General features: G+C 37.1%; 1 protein-coding gene across 1 annotated transcript in view; it reads left to right on the top strand.

The window, feature by feature from the left end:
• Positions 1 to 23,928, top strand: part of LOC122809060 (protein psiQ-like) — a 120,997-nt gene that overhangs the window by 10,942 nt on the left and 86,127 nt on the right. The window contains exons 2-3 of the mRNA XM_044080275.1: positions 14,888 to 15,034; positions 22,122 to 22,223. Of these exons, the coding sequence (XP_043936210.1) occupies positions 14,888 to 15,034; positions 22,122 to 22,223 (249 nt within the window). The remainder of the gene's footprint in view (positions 1 to 14,887; positions 15,035 to 22,121; positions 22,224 to 23,928) is intronic.

The raw sequence follows: 23,928 nt of genomic DNA on the forward strand, positions 1-23,928 counted from the left end.
TAGTAGGCACTGGCCTACTAAGAACTGGACCTTTCCAGTTCTTTCGAGAGCCACTCAAGTCAAACCCAGACATTCCAAAGGCTCCAGGTTTCAGTCACAGGGGACTTTCAGAACAAAACAATGGTGTGCCTCCACCTCCAAATCTGGGAACCACAAGCCACCTCCCTATGGTAAACAGTCTCAATGACTTCCCTCTACACTCACCAAGCACTTACCTTTTAGCCGCCCCTTTGGGGGGGAAAACTGGCACTTCATGCAAGAAATTGGCAACTTATAACCCGGGACAAATGGGTTTTAAATATAGCATCCCAGGGATAGATTTCATTTCCCCACATTGCCAACCCCAAACAGATGGCCAGATCGGCCCCCAAATCAGTGGGCAGAGGCCCAGAAACAAGTACTGTCCCTCATGAACATAGGGGCTATTCATCCAGTACCAGAAGAGGAAACGGGACAAGGTTTCTATTCAAGACTTTTCCTGGTACTCAGAAAAGACAAATCATGGCGTCCAATTCTGGACTTATCTACTCTAAACACATTTCTGGACATTCCAAAATTCAAGATGCTAACTCTTCAACAGTTACCTTCCCATGCTAGACAAAGATGCCTGGTTGGTAACTCTAGACTTAAAAGAGGCTTACCTGTATATCCCAATCAGGGTATCTTGCAGAAGATACCTACGCTTCAAAGCAGACTACTTGCATTACCAGTTCTCTGCACTGCCCTTTGGCTTATCTACTGTGCCCAGGGTCTTCACAAAGTGCCTGGCTCCAGTAATCATATTTTGCAGGCAAAGAAATATTCAAATATATCCATACCTGGACGATTGTCTAATTCAGGCAGAAAACAAGGACATTCTTCTAAAGTATCTGGCATTTGTAAAAAGGGTTCTAACTTGTCTAGGGTACACCATAAACGAAAATAAATCACAACTGGTACCCTCTCAAAAAATTAAATTCCTGGGTGCAAGCTTGAATGCAACTGCCCAGATGGCTTATCTTACACCAGAAAAGCAAATTCATTTGGTAACTTACTTCAAACAGGTGGCCACAAAAACCCTGCTATCTGCAAGACAAATTCTGCAAGCTTTGGGGTTCATGGTCTCCTGCATTCTTCTAATTCCATGTGCAAAACTGCATATGAGGAAACTTCAGTGGTACTTAAAAAGTTTAAGGAGTTAACACTGTCACAGTCTGAAAACAATGATTCATATTATACCTTGCCTGCAACTAGAGTTCCTATGGTGGGCAGAGGCCTGCCACCAAAACAAGGGACTGCCATTCATTCCACCCCCTGCCACCCAAACCCTAACTACAGATGCAACAGACTATACTTGGGGGGGCTCATCTGGCAGGGAAGTGCATTCAGGGCAAATGGAGCCCAAATCAAATGCACCTTCATATCAATCAGAAAGAGATGCTAGCTGTACAGAATGCACTGACAGCCTTCAAGGACTACCTTCATCCAAGACAATTAATGATAAAGACAGACAACACCACAGTTATGTGGTACATAAACAAGTGGGGGTACACACTCCTACCCCCTTTGCAGACTAGCCATGGCATTGTGGAACATGGCCTTGACCTACCAAATACAACTACAAGCTCAATTCCTGCCAGGAAAGCTGAATACTCTGGCAGACGAACTAAGCAGAAATCCCATGGACCCACATGATTGGAAACTGGAACCATGGATTTTCAACATGTTGACATGCAAATGGGGGAGTCCAGACATAGATTTCTTTGCCTCACCCCAGAACTATCAGTTGGACAAATTCTGCACAAGACCTCATCACAAAAAAGCCTGGAAAGTAGATGTTCTATCATTCAGCTGGAAAAACCTATCAGTCTATGCTTTTCCCCCTCTGCCTCTGATCTCCAAAGTTCTACTAAATGTCAAACAGGACAAACCAAAAATGATTCTGATTGCTCCAGACTGGCCTCACCAACACTGGTTCCCACTCCTGCACAATGTGTCACACCTTCCACCGTGGCACCTGCCTCAGACACCTTATTTACTGTCTCAGCAGAACAACCAAATTCTGCACACTCAGCTCCAAACTTTGAATCTTGAAGCATAGCTAATCACCTAAATTCACCCTTAGCATCCCTCAGCAAATCTGTGATGGATGTAATTTTGGAGGCGAGAAGGCCTAGTACTAGAAAATCTTATGCTGACAAATGGAAAATATTCTGTGCCAGAACCAATCATAAGGAATAAGCACAGTAGTGCCCAATATTCTTCAGATTTTACAATACTTAACTGAGATGCTTCAGAAGGGCCTGTCCTTTTCTTCCATAAAAATCCATGCCTCAGCCATTTCAGCTCATTACAACACAGAACCTCCCCTTTTCTCTCATCCTCTACTAAAGCAGCATCTCAGAGGGGCCAAAAATGTAAGACCACCCAGGAGAGCTCCAACCCCTGCCTGGGACCTCAATTTTGTATTGGAAAAACTCACTCTCCCTCCTTTCGAGCCAGCTGCTACTGCAGACTTAAAATGTTGCTCCTGGAAAACAGCTTTCCCTTTAGCAGTCACTTCAGCTAGAAGGATTTCTGAATTACAGGCTCTTATGGCAGTGGAGCCTTTCATTATTTTTCATGCTGACAGGGTGTCTCTCAGGACCAATCCATCCTCCATGCCCAAGGTGGTATCCAGTGTGGCTCTTAATCAGACCATTCATTTGCCAACTTTCTTTCCCAATCCACAGAACAAGGAGGAGCGGATTCTGCATTCATTGGATGTATACAAACAACTTAAATTTTATGTAAACAGGACAAAATCTCTAAGAAAATCTGAACAACTACTGGTGGCATTTGCTGCAGGGGCAGAGGGAAAGGCTATTTCAAAGCAGACTCTTTCCAAATGGATAAGCCATTTTATTTGTTTCTGCTATATGCACCATGGTAAAACTATCCCCCAGGGGATCAGATCTCATTCCACCAGGGCTGCATCTACTTCTACAGCCTTTCTCAGCTGTGTTCCTACCACAGACATTCTAGAAGCTGCTACCTGGAGTTCACTTCATACATTCACCAAACATTACCATTTACCTTTCTTCTCTAAATACAGAGCTGGCTTTGCCACTGCTACCCTTCAGGGCCTTACAGCTGGTCCTAATGCTGTATAAATCCATCCTCCCAACCATAGCTTTGGGAATCTACCAAAATGTAATGACTGCAACAGTGAAACACGAAAAACATAGTACAGTCATGTACACTTACCATAAATGTAGATGTTTGAGTGTATTCACTGTTGCAGTCCTGGTTACCCTCCCTCCAGCCCCCTGTTTTTCTCTTACTATACCTCTACTTTCTTTTACTATGCTTGAAAGCCTTTTTGGTGTATTTGCTTTTGCTTGGAGGTATATTTTTTGTGTATTTAATTATATATATATATATATATATATATATATATATATATATATATATATATATACATATATATATTTTTTTTTTGCTCTCCATTTGGGGGGCACCTGACATCTGGGGCAATAAAAACTGATGTAATGGCATCGGCTGCATGTTTTATACCCTTGACGACCTGACATCATGGTAGAAGGGACAGCAACTGACGCAGGACCCACGTCTTTGTTAATCAGGCTGACAGAGGGCAACCTGCCAGCAAATTACCCAAATGTAATGACTGCAACAGTGAATACACTCGAACATCTACATTTATGGTAAGTGCACACAACTGTACTTTGTCTCTACAAGTCCTGTATAAAATTGTAGATTAGTACATTTTATTTCTTATATCTGTGGAAATAGCGGTCATTTCAATGGACTACACATAAAGTTTTTTTTTCTGATACGACAGAATTAAGTCCATACATTGAAAGGCTGTCATTCACACAGTAGTCTTGCATTCAATTGATTAAAAAATATAAAAGTCATCTTAGTACAAACATTTGATTCAAATTTGTCAGGAAATGCTGCTTGTGTCATTTCATTACACATAGTTGCTTGATCCCATATTGGTGTCATTAACAACAGTCTTTCCATATCATGGAGTCTGATAGGAAACCAAATAATGATTGGAAAGAGATTTACTAGGTACACACTCATTGTGTAGTTGCACAGAACAATAAGAAGAAAAGTTTTTTTTTCATTGGAGCAAATGGAACCTTATTCAGTAGCATTTATTATTAATTGTTTGTTTTACTGTGTAGCAGACTGATCACAGATGACTCATTTCAGCCACAATACTACTAGTTCTGCTACAAGCACCTATAAGTGAAGTATGTTGGTTAAATGATAAATTTGATCTGGAGTGATATATTAATTATACTCACCAAATTGTGGATTTTTTACAAGCTCACAATATATGAGTTCCCAGTGGTCACAAGGTTAGTGCTCACATGACTTAAGTGAACAATCTAGTACTCACATGATTTTGGTACCCTGACTCCCTCAAGGCTAAACTCATTAATAACTAGCAATAGTCACTTAATTGTTACATTCCTAACTGTTGACAGGATGAATCAGAATTGCCTAGCTCCTGAGATGGATTACTATCAAATGGGGCCCTAGGCAGTGTAATGGACCAGGGCCCCCTCCCTAGCGGCCATTCATGTGTTACATTTCTTGGCTTCCCCTACCTCAATACTGTTGAAATCTGTCAGTGTGCATACTATTTTCTTCTTTAATTTTGCAATTATTACAGAGATTTGGATTTAATTTAAAACTTTTATTTCAGATTTTATACCATAAGCACTAATGGCCATTAACTAATGGCCATTTGCTAAACAAAACAGTTGCACATAGAAAACAGACTTGGCATGAGCAACAATAAACTTCCCTTCCCTTGAAGCTCACATTCATTGAAAAGGCATCTGGCTAGTGGTGGGTTAAGTGTACCCTGGTCATCAGGCTGTTTTCAAACCATGCCCCCCCCCCTGCATATATTTTTTAAGACCAGGCATACTTGCATGTGCTTTTTGTGTCACCTTAATCATTGTTTTACATTATATTTCTTGTTTTTGCAGTAACATTTGTTAAAGTACATTTCAAGTTTGCAGTTTTTAACATTTTTTCCAGAATGCAGTGAAAAAATGTATCAATCAGGAATGACATAAGTACCCATTTCAGAACATTTCAACCATAAAAGGCCACTCAAACTGCTGGCATTATAGTCTACCAACATCTATACTCAGCAATTATGGCCACTAAATTGACTGAGTACACATTATGTTTGATTGTGATAAAATTGGCCACAGTAAAGTATTCCAATTTGCTTCACATAAATGGTCACTAGTCCTGCAAATACAGAATAATGACTTTTTAGCTTTATAAGCTCAGAAGGATCTATCACTTTTATTTACACACATTCCCCAAATCCAGCAATTATAGCTGCATTGAGTGCATCATTCTCAACTGTCTGGGTCAAAAATTAATAATAATAATCACAAAAGTCACATATTTCAATTTTGTTTCATACAAATGCATAGTAGAAAAAGTGATCCTACTTAACTCACATAGACACACATGCATACATGCATATTAGTCCTGCAAAGCCATACTAAATGGTTTAAAAATGACCAAATAAGAGCCATACGGTACTTTCATTCACAGAGTTCTCAAACCCCGCCAGCAGTAACAGACATGTTTTTGATGGTATACACCCTTTACAGTTACAAATAAATTACAAGTATTTTATTGGTGGCTTTGGATGAACTACATTACACTGTTTAAAGATCCCTAGCTTCATTACACCATAAGATCCAGCCAGAAGTAGCACAGTTAAAACAGAAGAATATTTATGAGAGTATAAGAAATATTAACCACCTGATAATATGTGCTAAGTCAATATGCACAATCTCTGCAGAAGTAAAACCATCTGAATAATTCTACATTAAAGAGACTGTTTCTAATGCAGAAGCTGCTGCTGGAAAACAACTTTGCATTTTAGTGCTTTACCTACAAATGCAATGCCCACTTCCCTTGAAGAATAAATTAAAAAATGCCTCTCCTGTAACTCATACCTGGGCATTCTTAATGCCTGTTTGCCTGTTCTGCTGCAAAATTAAATCTTGCGCCTGTTTGCTTTGCTCTACATGCATGTTTGCTCCTATCTTACTAGCTAGCAGTATGTGGATGTTGAGCAAAAAATGGAAAATGGAAAACTTTGTATTTGTTTGTATTTGTTTGCTGGGGTATTGCATGATCTCATTGGACCATTTGCGGGCACACCCTGGATGAATAGGATCATATAAGAAATTAACAATACATGTTTACAGATACAATGATACACTATAAAACATATACTTATTTACAGATTTAAGAATTTACTACAACATTTAGTTCAAGAAGCAGTTTACAAAGTCAAAATATGGATGGAAAAATGGAATTATGCTTAGCAGGGAGTTTTGAATAAGATGTAGCCATATTTTTTTCTTTTTTCTAAATTAATGTTGCGGCCAGGAGGCAAGACTCACAGTCAGCACTGGGCCCTAAGAAGCTGCCTAGGTTGCCTAGTGCTTGATCCAGCTGTATATAGTTTATAAACTCAAAAGGAAAATTATATGTGAGAAAATCTTTTCAGCTGAAAAAGGAAAGTAGCTTTTTGCATTACTTATGCAACCTGAAGTAGTTTTCTCACAATTGTGACACTGAATATTGCATGTTTAGTACCATGATTAAGTTACACTGAAACAAAACCATTGTGTATTGTCTACCTTTCAAACACTATCAGCTTGAATGGGTGTTAGAAGCAGGATTAACACCATCAGGTGATTAGTACTGTCTGTCTTAATGACTAATTCTGGACCTACTATCAATTGTTCTTCACCAAAAATTGTGAAAGTGTATGTAACAAGTGGTCAAAAATGTGATTAATGATCAACTGAAACTGAAAATTTAATACACAATAGAATCCAGTGCATTTTTACAATGTTTATACATTAAAGAACAATGCAAGTTGATATAAATACATGATGTAATTTTAAATTTAATATTTATAATATAATATTTAGATATATTTTATCTTATTTCATGTTATTTTATGTGATACTTTAACATCTGATATAGTTTATGTTAGCTATCTGAATCTCCCAATTTTATATTGAGTTATATATAGTTGATTTGCTAACATAATGTCACATATTCATTGTATACATACATACTTTTTATTAGTGCTTTACAAAAAGTTTTTATTAGATATTCTGATTTCATTGATGTCTTGATATACAAATTGACTACTATACTTGTTATTTTCGTTTTTCGTTTTCGTTTTTTAGCTTTTAGATTTATTTTTAATATAATTGATTAATTAATTGATTGATGAAATGTAATTGCATTATACTATTTAAATGCAAGTAGTTGCTCTAATTAATGTAGATCTGATGAAGCGTACCAGGGGAGTACGTGAAAGCGCTCATCTGGTTGTCTTTTTCTAATAAACTATTTTTTGTTTTCTTCGTGTTAGTCCGACTACGTCTTTTTGGATATATTTTCTTACTTGCTTCTAAAGAGTTGGAATTTTAGGCAGCTGCATCCACCTTTTTACTCAATGATATGAAACATGTGAGGACAGTTTATTAACTGCCTTATTATAATAACACCCATAGTTTCTGAGAGTTTAAATGTGTGACATGCCTCAAAAATTATGTGACAGCTGGAAAAAAATGCCTTGGATTATCTTAGGACATTAGGACAACTGAAGATTATATCTAATCTTAGGTCTTTGTCACTAACTAAGATAATATAAAACAGTATCACTGTAACTAAGGTTTCATGTTGTTATCAAGTGAGCAAATCTAAGTACTCAGCTACTTATTTTCTTATAACAGCTCCAATTTATCAGTTTCCTTAGGCAAAAGTATTTTTTTTCATATTATGAAGAGTGTTTCAACACTATATCTGTGTAGACAAACAACGAGCCACCTGACAGGAAATGCTAAATAATGTATTCCTTAACATTTACACTTGTGATGTGTACCTATGAGGTACCATTATTTTTATGGTTTAAAATGTTTGCTCTCCTATGCCTGGTTCATTCCTTCCTGCTTTTCTGATACCCCACATGCACTATTCCAATACCAACCTCATATCTCTCTTACCTGGGTAAGGCTCTTATTTTTGTAGAAGAGTATTTCCACAGCATATATTTTAATCTACACGGGTGCATAGCCAAGTAAAACATGTTATATTGAACTTATGCTATGTTCTTCCATAACATGGTTAAGTATTGGGCTCTGTTGACCTACAAGAGCACCATGCTGTTGATGAACTGGACAGTTCTCTCATCTTGACAGCCAAGGGGCATTTCCTTTCATGATTCTCACTTAATGGCATGGGCATGCAGTAGTACGATGTGCTATGTTTGCTTTGTGGTTGGTATTAATTGCACAGTCTCTGAAGTTGACAGTAAAATCTAACCGCAATGTTTTTAACCAAGTAGAGTTAATGCAGAAAGAAAGCTATAGTTACCGTCCACTTCAATCGGCTGATGATACAGATCAACTACTAAATCCATACCACGGCTATTACAGATAGATACCTGCTTTAGTAGGATCACATACATGCATTTTAATTTTTTTTCAAACAGCAAGACAAAACAGAAATTATGCTTATCATATGGAATGGTCCTACAGTCACAATATAGATTATCAAATGCTTCCACATAAAGAGTGGAAAGAGATGAGGGGTATTTTATTTTATTCATTTTTTTTGTTAATTGTGTTAGTGAACTGGTACAGATACCCTTTACAATCATGACTCAGGTCTGAAATACAATGGGCAGAGAGACAACACTCCTTGGGTCTGTTCCACTGCCCATACATAAATAAATTACCTCAGTCACAAAGCTGATGGCCAGTAGGGATCTGGTTTTGTTAATCACACCACTAGTATTAGGCAGATTAATGTATAAAAAAGGCATGCAAATACAGGTTCACAGTTAATTACTAGGCTTACAGTCCAGGGGACCATTGAGAAGTGTAGCCCAAATTCGCAGTTGCCCTTAAGCACTGCCTTGTCAACTGAATTGCTCAAGGTTACACAGTAGGTAAATGAGGTATGAGGGGATCAAACCCTGTATCACAGGAAATATAGCCCCCAGCCTGAATCGTCAGTGCCAACTGCCAGTCTTAACTCACTGGGCCAACTGCCAGAGTGACTCACTAAACATCTCAGTAAATGAAAACTGCAGCATCTGGCCAAAAATCCTGTAATTCCTACCCTGCTGGGCACTGTTGTTTGCCTCTCTTCTATCCTTAAAACCTGGTCAACACCTAAATCAGTGATAGAATAGATTACTGATAATTGTCAACAAAAGAATGGCATTAGATATGGTTATTTTATATTAATACGATTTTTTATTTTTATTACATGTTTATGTATGCAGTTGATATATATATATATATATATATATATATATATATATATATATATATATATATGTGTGTGTGTGTGTGTGTGTGTGTGTGTGTGTAGTCCTAAAATACATACAAGGTCATATTACTAAGATATGTGTTATATGGATGACTGCAAAATAGAGGTTGGTGGTTCTATGGTTAGTCATTGAACAGACTAACCATCAAATAGCACATCATCGAAATCTAATCTTCAAATGTCCATCCATCGAATGAGCACTTCATCAAACCTGTGTGATGGGAAAAGTAACTAGTTGACCAACACTTCCCAGTCTCACTTTTCCCCACTGTAGTATGATCACAGAGTTGGTATATACAGTTAGGGGGAGCGTGAGGGCAAAGTCCCCCACATTGGTGGTGTAGGGGGTGAAGTCCCCCACATGGATGTTTTTGAAATACTGCCGTTTGTGACACGGGGAAGTGTTGGCCATCTAGTGACTTTTCCAGTCTCACAGGTTTGATGAAGTGTTCATTCGATGGATGGATGTTTGACAATTAGATTTCAGTGATGTGCCATTTGCTGGTTAGTCCATTCAATGATTAGCCATAGGCCCGGGGGTTGTCACCATATGACATCCAAACCCTCCAGAATAAAGTCTCCTGGGTAGACTCTTGGTGAACTAAAATGGGCTCAAATAAAATGCTAAAAAGCATAGTATCATAGCTTTTTGGTAGTCAACTCCTCCCCTTATCATACAGTATGTGCCAACACACCACTTCAAAATGAAAATTTAGCAAGGACCATCATTTGACAACAATTGTGAGTAAATTATTTTATTTATTCCAGATATTTGACAAAGGAATATTAGTGAAATCTAAAGAAGTAATCACTCCCTTGTACTCTACATTGATTAGGCCAGTTATCAAGTACAATGCCACTAAATATAATATACAATTAGAAAGACCACAAAGGATCTAAACCAAAAAGACCATAGGCCGAAAGTCCTTGAGATGCAAAGAGATGGTGGAAGCTCTGTCCCTTTATTCAGTGTCTTATATACCCTTGAGGGGAGATCTCTATCTCACTTACATCTCCATCAGAGATGCAGTTTCCTGGACATCGTGTTTCTCTGCAAGTCCAATATCTCCACAAATACTAGAACCAGGAACCTAGATATTCACCAACAGATAAATAAAACATGGTGGAGGGACAGGTTTATAACCCAGCACCTCCTAAATCACTGAAATAAACACCCCTGCATGGTAAGTAGTGCCACTCATTATCTTTCTTTAAGCATAAACCAAGTTAATTGGATGGGTATCTATAAATATACTCTAGGATTGATGGTATGGCCAAGCTGGAGGAAGGAGGTGTAGCCTGAAGGAGGGCACTGGCAAGCCATGTATGGTTATAAGACTAAGTGGCCTTGGAATAGCTATGAATCTATGTATAATTGCAATAGTTTCTCAGAAAGCATAAAATGTTGCATATTTAATACTAAAGTATGCATTACTATCCCTCAGTCTAAATGTTATCACATTTTCCTCAAATTATTTGTTCAATTACAGTTGTTAAAAAGGTCAATATTTTTCAGACCAGTACTTACTCAAATGGCCACAAAACAGTCCAATAATTTGTTTAAGTAAATGTATAGCAAAATTAAAAGAAAATGTAATTAGTACAAATCAGTTTTCCATTATATCTATTAAATTCTAGGGAAAATATCTTAAAATTATTTTTCACTCATTAGTAATTAGTGTATGGAAATTTCAGGAACTGTCTAATAAATTCATTCAGAAGGGCTCTCAATTCAGCCTCATTAGTTATGCAAGAATCAATAAAGTCCACCCCACAAAAATCATAAAATTGAACATTGGCCTGTCTGGCTCAAGATGTGAAATAATTTGCTGAGGAGCTAATTGGGTTTGTCAATGCACTGTTATGCATGTACATAAATTGGATTTGATGCTATTAAAAAATCTTATTTTCTACAATTAAAAAATGGCCAATACCTAAATCAATGATTGAAAAGATTACATATAATTTTCAACTAATGAATTGCATTACATATAGCTGTTTCATATTGAAATATCTTTTTATCATCTTAGATCTATGGATGCAAATAATAAATAACCATAGTCTTAAAATGTATACATGTTGAAACTGTTACTCTGGGTTTTACACAATGAATTAAGGCAATTAACTGTTTTCTGTAGTACAGAGTTGATTCCCTCAGCCTAGATCTTTCTGTAATGCAGCTCTGATCAAGTCACATAATCTGACACGGAATGCTCTTGAGAAATTTGGAAAATGGTCTAGGCTCCTCAGTGGTCTCCTGGACTGTATGTGTAATAAATACCTATGAACATAGACATGATATATTTTTAAACCATGATAATATGACAATGTAAAACAGTTTATGGGTGAGTGTATCAAATATATGTGTGTGTGTGTGTGTGTGTGTGTGTGTGTGTGTGTGTGTGTGTGTGTGTGTGTGTGTGTGTGTGTGTGTAGGTGTTTATCTATACAGAGAATAGCCATTATTAAGGATCATCAGAAATTCTTATAGAAAATAGCTAAGAAAAACATTACTATCTCTATAAAAATCTTGCCCCCAAAGTTATTTCAGTAAAGCCGTAACCATAAAACAGAAGTCAGATATAATCCTGATCCACAAGATATTACTATAGTATAATATCCTTAAACAGTTTTACAGTCTCAAAACAGAAATATCAGCCCAGTATAAAATATAGGGACCATTATTCTGCCTCAACAAACAGAATGTATTTTTTTAACCAGGTAAACAAACTGATTGGCTACTTGCTCTTTTGGTTAATATGCATATTTTTACAGACCTGATAAAAAGGAGCAACCATTAATATCACGCAAACAGAAGGGTTCTCCTCCATCTTGAGTGTGCATTTCCTTACTGAAATTTAATTTCCTTGCAGTTGTGTGTTAGTCTTTTCCATAGTTGCATCAGCTCAAGAGAAAGATCATGTCAGTATTTTATTACTTGTGTAGTCTATGCTCTTTCTCTAAGACAGAGTAACTTCACAGTCTGAAAAATAAAGTAAGGTGGGTGTGAGTAACAAATAAATTATATCAAGTTAGTGGCCCAAAAGACAATTTCTCCTCCATGTGAATGCAGAGAGACTCCCCCACCATGAAAAAAAACCCACTTGTTTTACTATGTTAATTGCATTTTACTGTGTAGATGACATGATTTATCAAAGCATATGCCAATGCGAGTATCTATGCTTAAATATTACATGTAACGGGATGGAAAAATTTTGAAGATTTTGCAGTGTGTAATTTGAGGTATTACATGAGAAATGCTTTCTACTGGCAAATAGTATTTCAAATGTAACATTCACAAAGTGTCATAATATATCAGGATGTTTAGTTACAAAATTTATGAATTTGTTCTAGAAGAATATAGTAAAGTGGTCTTACAAGAATTTATGTGGTTATTGTTTCTTCAATATGTAAAATAGGAACATATTGCAGAGTGTTCTGGGAAGAAAAGAAATACCTGTCAGACATTTGTTCACAAAGAGATTTGTTTAATATCATTTCTATACTGGAAAAAAACACTGAATAGAATTATGCTACATAGATGAGTTTGCATATTAGTTTCTCATAAAATCAGTCTTGGCTGGAATTAAGCCATTGAATAATATGTGAATGGGTCTAAAGAGAAATGCGATAGATTGTTATCTTGAAAGAAGTGGTCTCTGATATATTCCAAGGTATATTTTAATATAATGCCTAAGATAGGTACTTCCAGATTCTGCAGTGTGCACCATCATCAGCACCTCCCCACCCTCATACAATCAATTTTACAGATTAACCAAGGTGGAGTATAGAGGAGCCAACTAGGTACCAATGAAACGTGGCATACTAGTGGCATGCCTGGCTCATGGATTGTTTAACCAGTGTTTGACCTAATATTAGGGGTGTGTGACACCTGGATGGGAAGTGCACAGATGGTGGTAGACAGCCATGCCACTGGCAGAGTAGCTTGACAGCTGGCATTCTCCTTATTCTCTTTGTAGTTGTGCAGACTGAGCATCTCTACGATACCACATATTCATGCAGGTTGTATGCGCTATATACCCCAGCAATATAAGAAGTAACTGCACAAACAGCTGTTTTTATAGTCTAGAATTAATAAGTTATATACCATAACCTTCTGCTATGCAACTAGGGCAAAATGCTAACATTTTCAATTTATGTTATGCAGTACTGGCCTTAGTGAACTGGTACAGTGTAGCATTACTTCCTCCGTGCCTTAGGGGATGTTTTGTGACTCATGGCCAGTATTTTTTTTATCTCAATATTGATATTTTCTTCCATACTATTTTTGTAACATAATAGAGTAAAAACTAATTTTACCCCATGGCTAAGCAAAGAATGTAGATCCTTACTAAAAGCATGATATAAGGCCTGGGAACAATTTCACATAAACAAAAATCAAACCACAAGACAAACATTTTTAGAACTCAGAAACAAAGCTAAAAAACTTGTAACACTACATAAAATTAACTACTACCATAATATTCAAAAGAAACACCACAATAATCCACCACAAAAGTTTTGGGCCCCAGTCAATAATATACTTTTGCCAGGTAAATCACATATCCCCACCCCTACCTCAGCCACCTCCTCTGACAATATAGCAAATCAATTTAATAAATACTTTACTGAAACTATCCAATCCCTTTCAGATTCTTTTAACATTCCCAACAACTCTGCCCCTTTTGCTCCCCAGCTCTGCAACACCTAGCAAAAGTGCCCCAACCAGTTTAAGTTACAACCAGTGTCTGTAGGTGCCATAAAAAACTATATATATTTTCCACACCTACTTCTAAATGTATAAAAGCTGATATGTTTAACATTGTAAAGTATTTCTGTTTTTTCCGTTACTGAGGATTGCTTGTCTGTGACAAATAAAGGCTTGTTGCTTTGGAACACTAACTGGTGTTCATGATTTTTGGAAAATATTGTTACTGAACTCATCAATTAAGTTTTAAGACTACTAATTTTTCTGTTTATTTTTTTTTTTTTATTTTCTCCTAGAAACTAATGAATTGTTTATCGGTGTAGCTTTATCATGTCTCTTAATCAGAGATTCCATCTATAGTCACCACAGAACACCATAGTTACCTACTGGTACATGCATACTGTGAGGCATTATGGACTCAAATGGGCTTGAATGGATATTATGCTAGTCTTTTCCATCTGTCTTATAGGATCACTCTATCTAAATGCCTACTTTAATTTCAGCAACGGTACAAAATGTAAGATCTTACTTTCCTTTAACATCCCTGAATACAAGCATTTGTATGTTACTCATCAGTGAAACAACACTCTGAAATCAGTCTTGTTGATCCATTGGAAAATGACATAAGGAGGTTTTAGGACTGTTAGCCCTGTACGTAACAGCAGTATGTAATAATCGGATCTTTTTAATGTTCAGGAACATAACTTTATTTTACTCAACAAACACTGTCTTAGATAACAGAACACAACATGTTATGCATTAATATTAACTCCAATCATTTTCTAGTTCCAGCTGTGAATAACACACAGAATGGGTTAACATGCAAAGCATGCACTGGAGGAAATACACAAGACTGTTTCAATAATGCTGCCCCAGTACCTTGCACTGGAAACCAAGATCGCTGCCTTGTTTCTTCTGGAAGTCTATATAACAGTAAGGCTAAAGAAATGTAGTATAAAAAAGGAAATGCTTATCTCATGTAGGCATTTAATATGTTGCCAAATATCACTAGCTAGAGCATGACTTGGAGACTTGAGGTTATTAATTTGTTTTTCTGTATTATTTCAATATATCAAATAACGTCAACCACTGAAGTGTGCAAAGGAGCATATCAGTTAACCTTATGCATTTTATTATACATTTCTTCACTGTAAGTCTAGTCTTGCATGTACAAAGTTTTGATCTCCATTAGATACATTCCAGCAATTATAGATATATTACAATATAAAACATTTTGATTATTAATGTAACTATAATGAATCTTCGCTATTGAATACACTATTTTAAAGTTATGAGCTGCAGCCCAGTTCTTTTCTTTTGTTTGTTTAAACAAGAAACATCTTTATTTATTGGTATTTGTTATATGATTAAATCATGCCGTTGTCTGTATGTCACTAATTATTTTCATCATTGCCAGGTAATAATTACACACTCAGATTAATTGTAATACCTAAGTCAAGATCTTAGCCACCGACTGCTGCCAGGATATCTTGTTAGTTTGCATGCAAGGAATATAATCATGTACATTGTTATATGACAAAACTTGCATGGCTTATTGTTACTTATATGTTTTACTCAGCACTAGCAGGCCCAATACCCCTAAGTTTTCTGACTTTACTTGTAGAGTTACCTAGCTGCTAATTGATGTTAGCTGTACTGGTGGGGTCACTATCTAGCTGCCGATGGACATTAGTTGTATTCCAAACTGCTTCTATTTAATTTAATTTAACAATTTGCTAGTTACCACACCCTACCTGTGTCTAGACTGCTTTCTTCAGCATTGCCAGATCACGGATTTTCATTTTGTTAAATTGTGCCTAGCATTAGACAAACTAACAAAACTTGTTGATCTTAGTATGCATACAATTATCATTTGGAAAGAGATTGCCTAAACTGAGCCTGTATTAATAAGAAGCTAAGTGTTTTGTTAACTGCATTTATAGCATTACTCCAGCTGCTCATCTCCTTAACCAGTTGTCATTCTCAACTACTCTCTCTCTCTACCTCCTGCTTCTCTCTACACTATTTTCTTAGAAAACATTTCCCTCCTACTATCCTCATTTTCTCCTTCTTTTCTCATTTTTACATTACTGCACCCTTTATTCTGAGTTGTCCCTCCACTCCATCACCCTTCAACTGCCTCTATTGCTGTCTTATCATAGGCAACTCTGTCCTCTTGGTCCTTATCTTCCCTCTTCCTCTCTACTGACTTTCTCTAGCCAACACTGCTATTTATCTTATCCTTATCCTCTTCTCTATCTTTGTTTTACAGGTCCCTGACACCTAAAATAAGCCTTGCTTAATCCCAGCAAAAACTGAAGACCACCCACTCCCTTTAAGAGTGCTGCTTCATCAGAGGAATTCATCTCCAGCAACAGTGCAGTTATTGAATAATGTATGTGATATTGTATACATAAGTAACCATGTCCTTATTGGCCTTCTTCGGGCATCTTTAAGTTATTGCTCCTGGTCAGCTACAGAACATCACTATGTTCCCCTCACCCCCCTACCTCGGTTCTCTCAGGCCATTAAGCTGGTCTCCTCTCTACCTACACTCATACCTAGCCTCTTTCTCTGCTAGCTCTTTCCCTTACTCGCTTATCTCCTTTTGTAACTGCCCCTCAAACCTCTACCTATTTCTGTCATCTGGCCTGTAACCAACTTCTTTTACTCACACAGTTTCTCAACTAGCAACTCCAGACCTAGTGCCTCCCCTTTCCCTATCAGACTGTCCCTACTCACCTCTCTAGCCTAGCCCCCAGCTTAGTTACTACCCAATCCCTCCCCATAGATTTGTGCTAAAGAAATAAAGTAGACCAATACACAGCAGTTAACTAGTAAACCCTAAGGCTTAACTCTTTTTTACTGCATTTACCAACTATTCCCACTGATTGGTTTCCTTGACAACTGCTGCTTCTACAGACAGTGCTGCCCCACTCCATTCACTCCACTCACTCAACTCCCCTACCCTACCCCATTCTCACCCACCCCGTATCACTCAAACTTATAGCTATAAACCACACCCTCCATTATTTAACACTCCCAATCACCCAATCATTTCAAACCTACCATCCCCATACAAAAGACTTCACCACACCCTGAACACTACACCCTTAAACAACTCCCAACCTCTACTGCTATAGATACTACTCCTCCACAGCTATACTTCCTACTCCTATACACACCCCACTCTACCTAAACATATAAGATGCACTCCCCACAGCATACCCAACATCTAAAACTAATATTATACTCATTAACTATCTTATCTCTGCTCCTAATCTCCATCCTCTCCTCCTACCACACTAAACTTTATATCAGCACCCCAACACAATGGCAAACAGAATCCACAGCCAATTCCATAAAACTAAGAAATTTCCCTATATCACCATCTGACCTCGCCTCCTCCCAACCTCTTTCATACATTTATAATAAACCAACAAATAAAAGTAACCCTCACTCTTCCCAAAAACAAACCAGAATACAACACAAACTTAATAAACTCTACCTACACCTACTCCAAAAACCTCTCCTGTTGTGGAGACATACACCCTAATCCAGGTCCTAAATCAATCACAACTAACTTAAATCAGACAAATGCTCTATACATGAGACCTACTTCTTCTCTCCTCCTCTTAAACATAAATGTAAGAAGTATTCTTAAAAAAATTCAAGACCTTCATGCTCTGCTAGCCTTATACAAACTGGAGACAGCTGTGTTAACTGAAACTTGACTTAAGCCAGAACATCACAATAATGAGATTACTCCCCCTGGATATAATATTATATGTAATGACAGAACAGGTAAAAAAGGAGGAGGTGTAGCCATAGTTTTCCAAAATCATCTCACTACAGAACAATGTGAGTGCTATTCCCAAAAAGTCAAAGATATAGAACTAATATTTGCTAAACTAAAACTAAACTCCAGAAAAGATATAATTATTGCAGGTGGCTATTTCCCACCAGGCAATAACATTACTACACTGGAAAGCCTGTTATACTGGATGTCTACCTCCCTTCCACAGAAAACCATACTATTAGGATACTTTACTATTGACTGGTCTGACTGCACCAGTCACAACCCTTCTACCCATTTTAACCTACATGGGTTTACCCAAATTATATCTACCTCCACTAGAATTGACAAGATATCCAAACAACAGTCCATCTTAGACTGGATATTGCTATCAGACCCCACTCTCATACAACAGTCAGGCTGTCTCCCAGATAATCTGAGTGACCATCAAGCAGCCTACCTTATTAGGAACAGATCCTACCACACCACCCAACCCACTCTAAGGGTAGTACAGAACAAAAAGAACTTCAAAGCTAATAACCTAATCAATGCACTAAAATTCAGTAACTAGACTCCCCTAACTCAACTACCTCTAGATGAAGCTGTGCAATACTTTAACTCAACTTTCCTTAAAATCCTAAATGAGCATCCACCATCCAGAACCATTAGAGTCAAAACTAACTATGCCCCTTGGCTAACAAAAGAGACAAAACCACAATGAAAGACAGGGACAAAGCCTAGTTACAGTTTCATAAACACAAAACCACTATTTTGAAACAAAACTATTTAGAACTCCGCAACAAAGCCAAAAAGCATATTAAATTAGACAAAACTAATTACTATAAAACTGTGCAAGAAAAATTTGCTAATAACCCTCAAAACTTCTGGGCCACAATAAATAGTTTACTGCACCCTGGAAAATCTACCACCCCTACCCCTGTATTACCAAATAACCATGATAACACCCCCACACAATTCAACAAATTCTTTACCAAACCAATCCAAGCCCTGGCCAACACCCAAAATTGTACTACCAACCCCATACCAAAACTCACCCATACCCATCTCAATGAACAAAATAATTACTATAGTTTTTCCCTACACCCAGTGCCTATTAAAACTATTACTTGTTGTATCTTTCGGCTTTTCCTGGTTAGGGGTCATCACAGCGGAACTCCGGTCCGCTAATGATTGGCAGTAGATTTTTATGTACCAGCTTGCCAGGCCTGATGCACAACCTTCAATGAAGGTACGCCCATTCACGCATGTCTCCACACAGAAGATGCTTTAGCTGAGAATCGAACTCCTGAAAAAAATTAAACCAAACACACTGGCAGCAGACAAACTTCCTAGCCTATCCCATATCCATTCTCATAAATAGGTCAATATCTGAATGTACAGTACCCACCTTGTGGAAAATATCACATATTATTTCACTCCACAAAGGAGGTAAATCCCTAGAGCTCTCCAACTGTCACCCAATAGCAATTCTATCACTTTTATCAAAAATATTACAGAGAGTAGTTCACTCTCAACTAATGCAGTACCTCCTGAAAAATAACCTATCTAATTCTCAGCATGTCTTTAGACCTTCCCATAGAACCAATACAGCACTACTCCCATTTACCAAAATAGTCAGTCACCATAGAAACAAGGGACTATTCATATCCACCATATTCCTAGACTTATCTAAAGCTTTCAACATGGTAAACCATAGCAGGCTTCTTGAAACTCTGTCTACCCTTAACTTACCTCTTCCACTATATTATGGTTTAGTAAGTACCTATCAGGCCGTCAGCAAGCAATGCTATGGCAGGACCAATTGTCCTCCCTATTACCAGTATCCATAGGTGTCCCTCAAGGATCAATTCTTGGTCCTTTGCTATTCTCCCTATTTACAAACCAGATAGCTGCATCTCCACTCTCTGCCACAGTAGTGCAATACGCAGATGACACCACCATTACATGTGCCGTCCCTACTGTAAATGAACTACAAACCATAACTCAAAAGAACGTTGCTTTAAATGAAGCATGGTTCACCAATATCAAACTTCTTCTTAATCCCCCAAAAAAAACAACCTAATTCTATTCGTCCCTTTTAGACCTCCTCATCTAAGCAGTGATTTCATCATAATCTCCAAAGATAACATCAAAATCACCACAACAACCCACACAAAACTGCTAGGGGAAGTAATCGATAACAGCCTTAGATTTGATATTCACATGGCCCAAACAATCAAGAAAGTAAACAAAAAGCTTGGTCTCCTTTATAGAAGCAGATACTTCATGACCAAGAATACTAAATCCACGATTGCAAGAACTCATCTCTTATCCATCCTCCTTTATGCCTCCCCTATACTAACAAAACTTCACCACACCGAACTTAACAAGATGGAATCTTGTTACAACAAGATTGCCAAGTTCACATCTGAGGCCTCTCATAGATCCCATCACTGTCTTATCCTCAAGCAGCTCAACTGGCTTGAGCTGTCCCAACTACTGCTACTTAATCAACTCTCAACAGCACACAAACTTTACTACCTGCCTAACAAAACCCCAGCACTACAGTATCTAATTCAGCCCTACACAACCACCAGAACCTTAAGATCTAGTAACCAAAACCTTATGTCATCAAACACAAAAATGATGCTGATAAATCTCTTTTTGCCTGATCTATAGCCGGAATCTGGAACCAACTCCCAAACCACATAACTTCTACAACCTCTGCCTTCCAATTTAAAAAAACTCCTCAAAACCCACTATTCAAACAACTGGCTTTGCTCTTGTGACTCCCCAAGTTAAACCACACCACTGCACTGTTGCATGAATTCTTCTGCTAAGGATCACCTGTTTCTTCCTCTAGTTACCCAGGTATACCTGTTCTACCCCAAACATACGGGCTTTTCAGAATGAACTCCTATCAAAACTTTTGTACTTGTTTTTTCTCAATTATTGTACTACTTTTAATCTTATAATGTACTACATATATTCCTTAAAACAAGAAATTGTTAAACTCTGCCTATTACGTGATGAAATGTAGTCTTGTAATGTACTGTATATATTCCGTTCAACAACAGATTGTTAATATCTGCATATTGCATGCTGAAATGTTTTCTTAGATGTAAACTCAAATCCTCACTTATGTAGTGTACTGTATTTGGAGCTTTTCTCCCAGGCCTCCACTGAAAATGGACCTGTGTCCAGTCGGACTTTCCCGGTTATCAAATGTAAAATAAAATAAAATAAAATAAAAAATAAATAAAATAAATATTAAATTATTACTTATGACATAGGCAGTCATACATTTATATAAATGAAAATGAAATGTATTGACATGTTTTAGTTGCAAACTTTATGCATCAAATATAAACTATCCAGTGTTTGTCAGTCAGACATTAGATAACTCATTCAAATCCTGCATTTTAAACCTCATTCCACCAAAACATTATTTTGCATGTATCATTCCCATAATTCCCTTTTTTCCATGTAATTTGCTCGTAATCTTTCTAAAGATCTCATTTCCATTTGTTTTATCTCTGTTACTATATCCACTAATTCTACTATAGTTGGTTTAGACTTTGATTTCCATTTTCTAGTAATTGGTTTTTGGAAGCTTTCATAATTAAAATCAGCAAGGCCTCACTATGTTTAGCAAGTCCAATTCGGTATCATATCCCCAAAAAATAATCTCTTTCGTTACTCCAATTTGCTTACCCAGCATTTCTGACAGATTTGTCTTCTTGTCTGAAAATGCCATGCTATCTATTGTAATTAATTGTTCAGTCCTTATATAACTCTATTATGGACCTATTCCTAGCTTATATCATTTGTACCAATGCACTCAGCTAGTTATTAAATAACCAGATGAATGCTGCCAAATCATTTGCTTTCATGATTTGTGGACATGTTATTGAAAAACATCTCCTTCTGTACTTAGTTTTCAAGAAATATGCAAGAACTTAAGTCCTTTTATCTTTTATTAAATTCCTGAAGCACAGATATAGCTATATACATTTGTCAAAGCACATACAACAACAGTTTTCTTTTACTTTTATTTGTGTGTGAGACTTGGTTTTCTTTGAACATGCTACACTATTTCTGACCCTGGTTATGACTGAAAAGGGTCAGCTGGCACGGTGGGCTCATAAATGGATGAATAAATAAATGAATATAAACTTAGTCACTGCAAATTAAGTAATTGTTTTATTATAACTTGTTTTGCAGAGCCATATGTCATCAGTGGTTGTGCCTCTAGCAGTGCATGCAATTTTCTAACAGTTATAAGCAATGGATTACTTTCTATCACAAGAACACAATGTTTCTCAGGTATGTCAAGCAGTGATACTGAATGCACTTGAAAGTACAAATACATAAAATAAAACTGAAAAGAAAGGGCAACTGGAATAATTATTGCACATTATAAAACAAATCAAGTTATACTACGATTAGTACAAATGCAGTTAATACATTTTCAAGTACATCCTCCAAAAATGTAATAATAAAATTGTTTCTCTGGGCCAAGATTGTAAAAATTACATAAACTATACCGTGATCAAGTGATTAACTATTGAACTTACCTTACTAGAATGAAATTTGTGTTTGATGTTTTGCACAATTAATGGAAATGAAGCATAAAAGGCATAAGCTAAACATGTTCATTGTTACTCAAGATCTTTTAACTAACATCAGCATTTAAGCAAGAATAACACAAATAATATTTCTTATTTCAGCCATGTTCTACTGAAGTATCACAGGTTCATAGGTAAGGACAAGACTAGCTGCCCCTGCTGGCCATTTTAAGCCTAGCCAGTTTCCCTTTTTGTGCTCAAAATAACTTACTCCCATTTGGTTAGAGATTGGCCTTACCCATCCCATGGTCAATAATTATATATTACCTCTGGTAAGATCATACCACAGATAATTAGAGGGGGCTCATGCATGGGATAAAGCATTTAGGAGCTACATCTGCCCATTAGTAGTACAAGAGGTAGCCTGGGGCAAATTATCTGTTTCGCATCCATAGTTCTAAGTTGTGCTTGAAAATGAAAAGGGATGAACTTTGTTTTATGTTGATGAGGAGTCTATTCCACAGTAGTGGTATCCTCTGGGAAATATACCAGTACCCCAAACTGTCCTGTTAATGTTGCAGAAGTGAATTTAGATCTCTAGACTAAATATTTCTGATGTCAGTTGACTTGATGATGTCCAGTAAATCCAGCAGTAATGGGTCAGAGAATGCCTTGTATGCCAGACACAAGTCAACACTTAGCACACTTAGCACAAGTATAGTAACAGGGTTTTGAGTCGGTCCATGTAGAACATATTGTTTAGGTCTTGTATCTTTTTTGTAAGGTGTCCCTGTGGGCATTCCAGTTGTTGCATGTGTCTGAACAGATATATGCCAAAGGGCACATTATATTCAATAACTGGCCTAATGAGGGTTGAGTAAAGGGGAGAATGACATCATTATATCTAGACACAAACCCATTGTTTATAAGCTATGCAGTATTAAAGGTCTTTCTTACAAAAAAAAACACGTTAGTCAAAAATTAGGTCACTGTCCACATAAGTTCCCAAATCCCAAACAAATGGATCATGTCTTAGGTGCATATTGTCAATATGGTAATTCCCTGGGGTAGATGACTTCCCAAAGAATGGAAAAAAATGCATTTTTTAGTATTTAGTTTCAGGCAATTATTATGACGCCAGTTATTTATTTGAGACAGACCTTCGTGCAGGATGGCTAAGCCATTTGGGGATTCAATGACTGCTCCTAGCTTACAGATATCTGCAAATTTGTCAGCCAGAGCCCTTTAGTATTGGCCTGTACTTCAGAAAAGAAGATGCCAAGCTGGAGAAGTCCCAGCACAGAACCCTGGGGGCTCCACTGGTGACTGGTCTCTTTGTAGAGGTAATTTACCCTGTTTTGATTATCTGTGTCCTAACTTGTTCCTATGGGGTACAGCTGCATATATGTAACTGTTTACATACTGGTATGGTATGATACTGTACATTTTTGCATATTCAGTGG

Source organism: Protopterus annectens, chromosome 8.part0 (assembly GCF_019279795.1).
Source record: "Protopterus annectens isolate FY-2018-M chromosome 8.part0, PAN1.0, whole genome shotgun sequence".
Classification (NCBI taxonomy): domain Eukaryota; kingdom Metazoa; phylum Chordata; order Ceratodontiformes; family Protopteridae; genus Protopterus; species Protopterus annectens.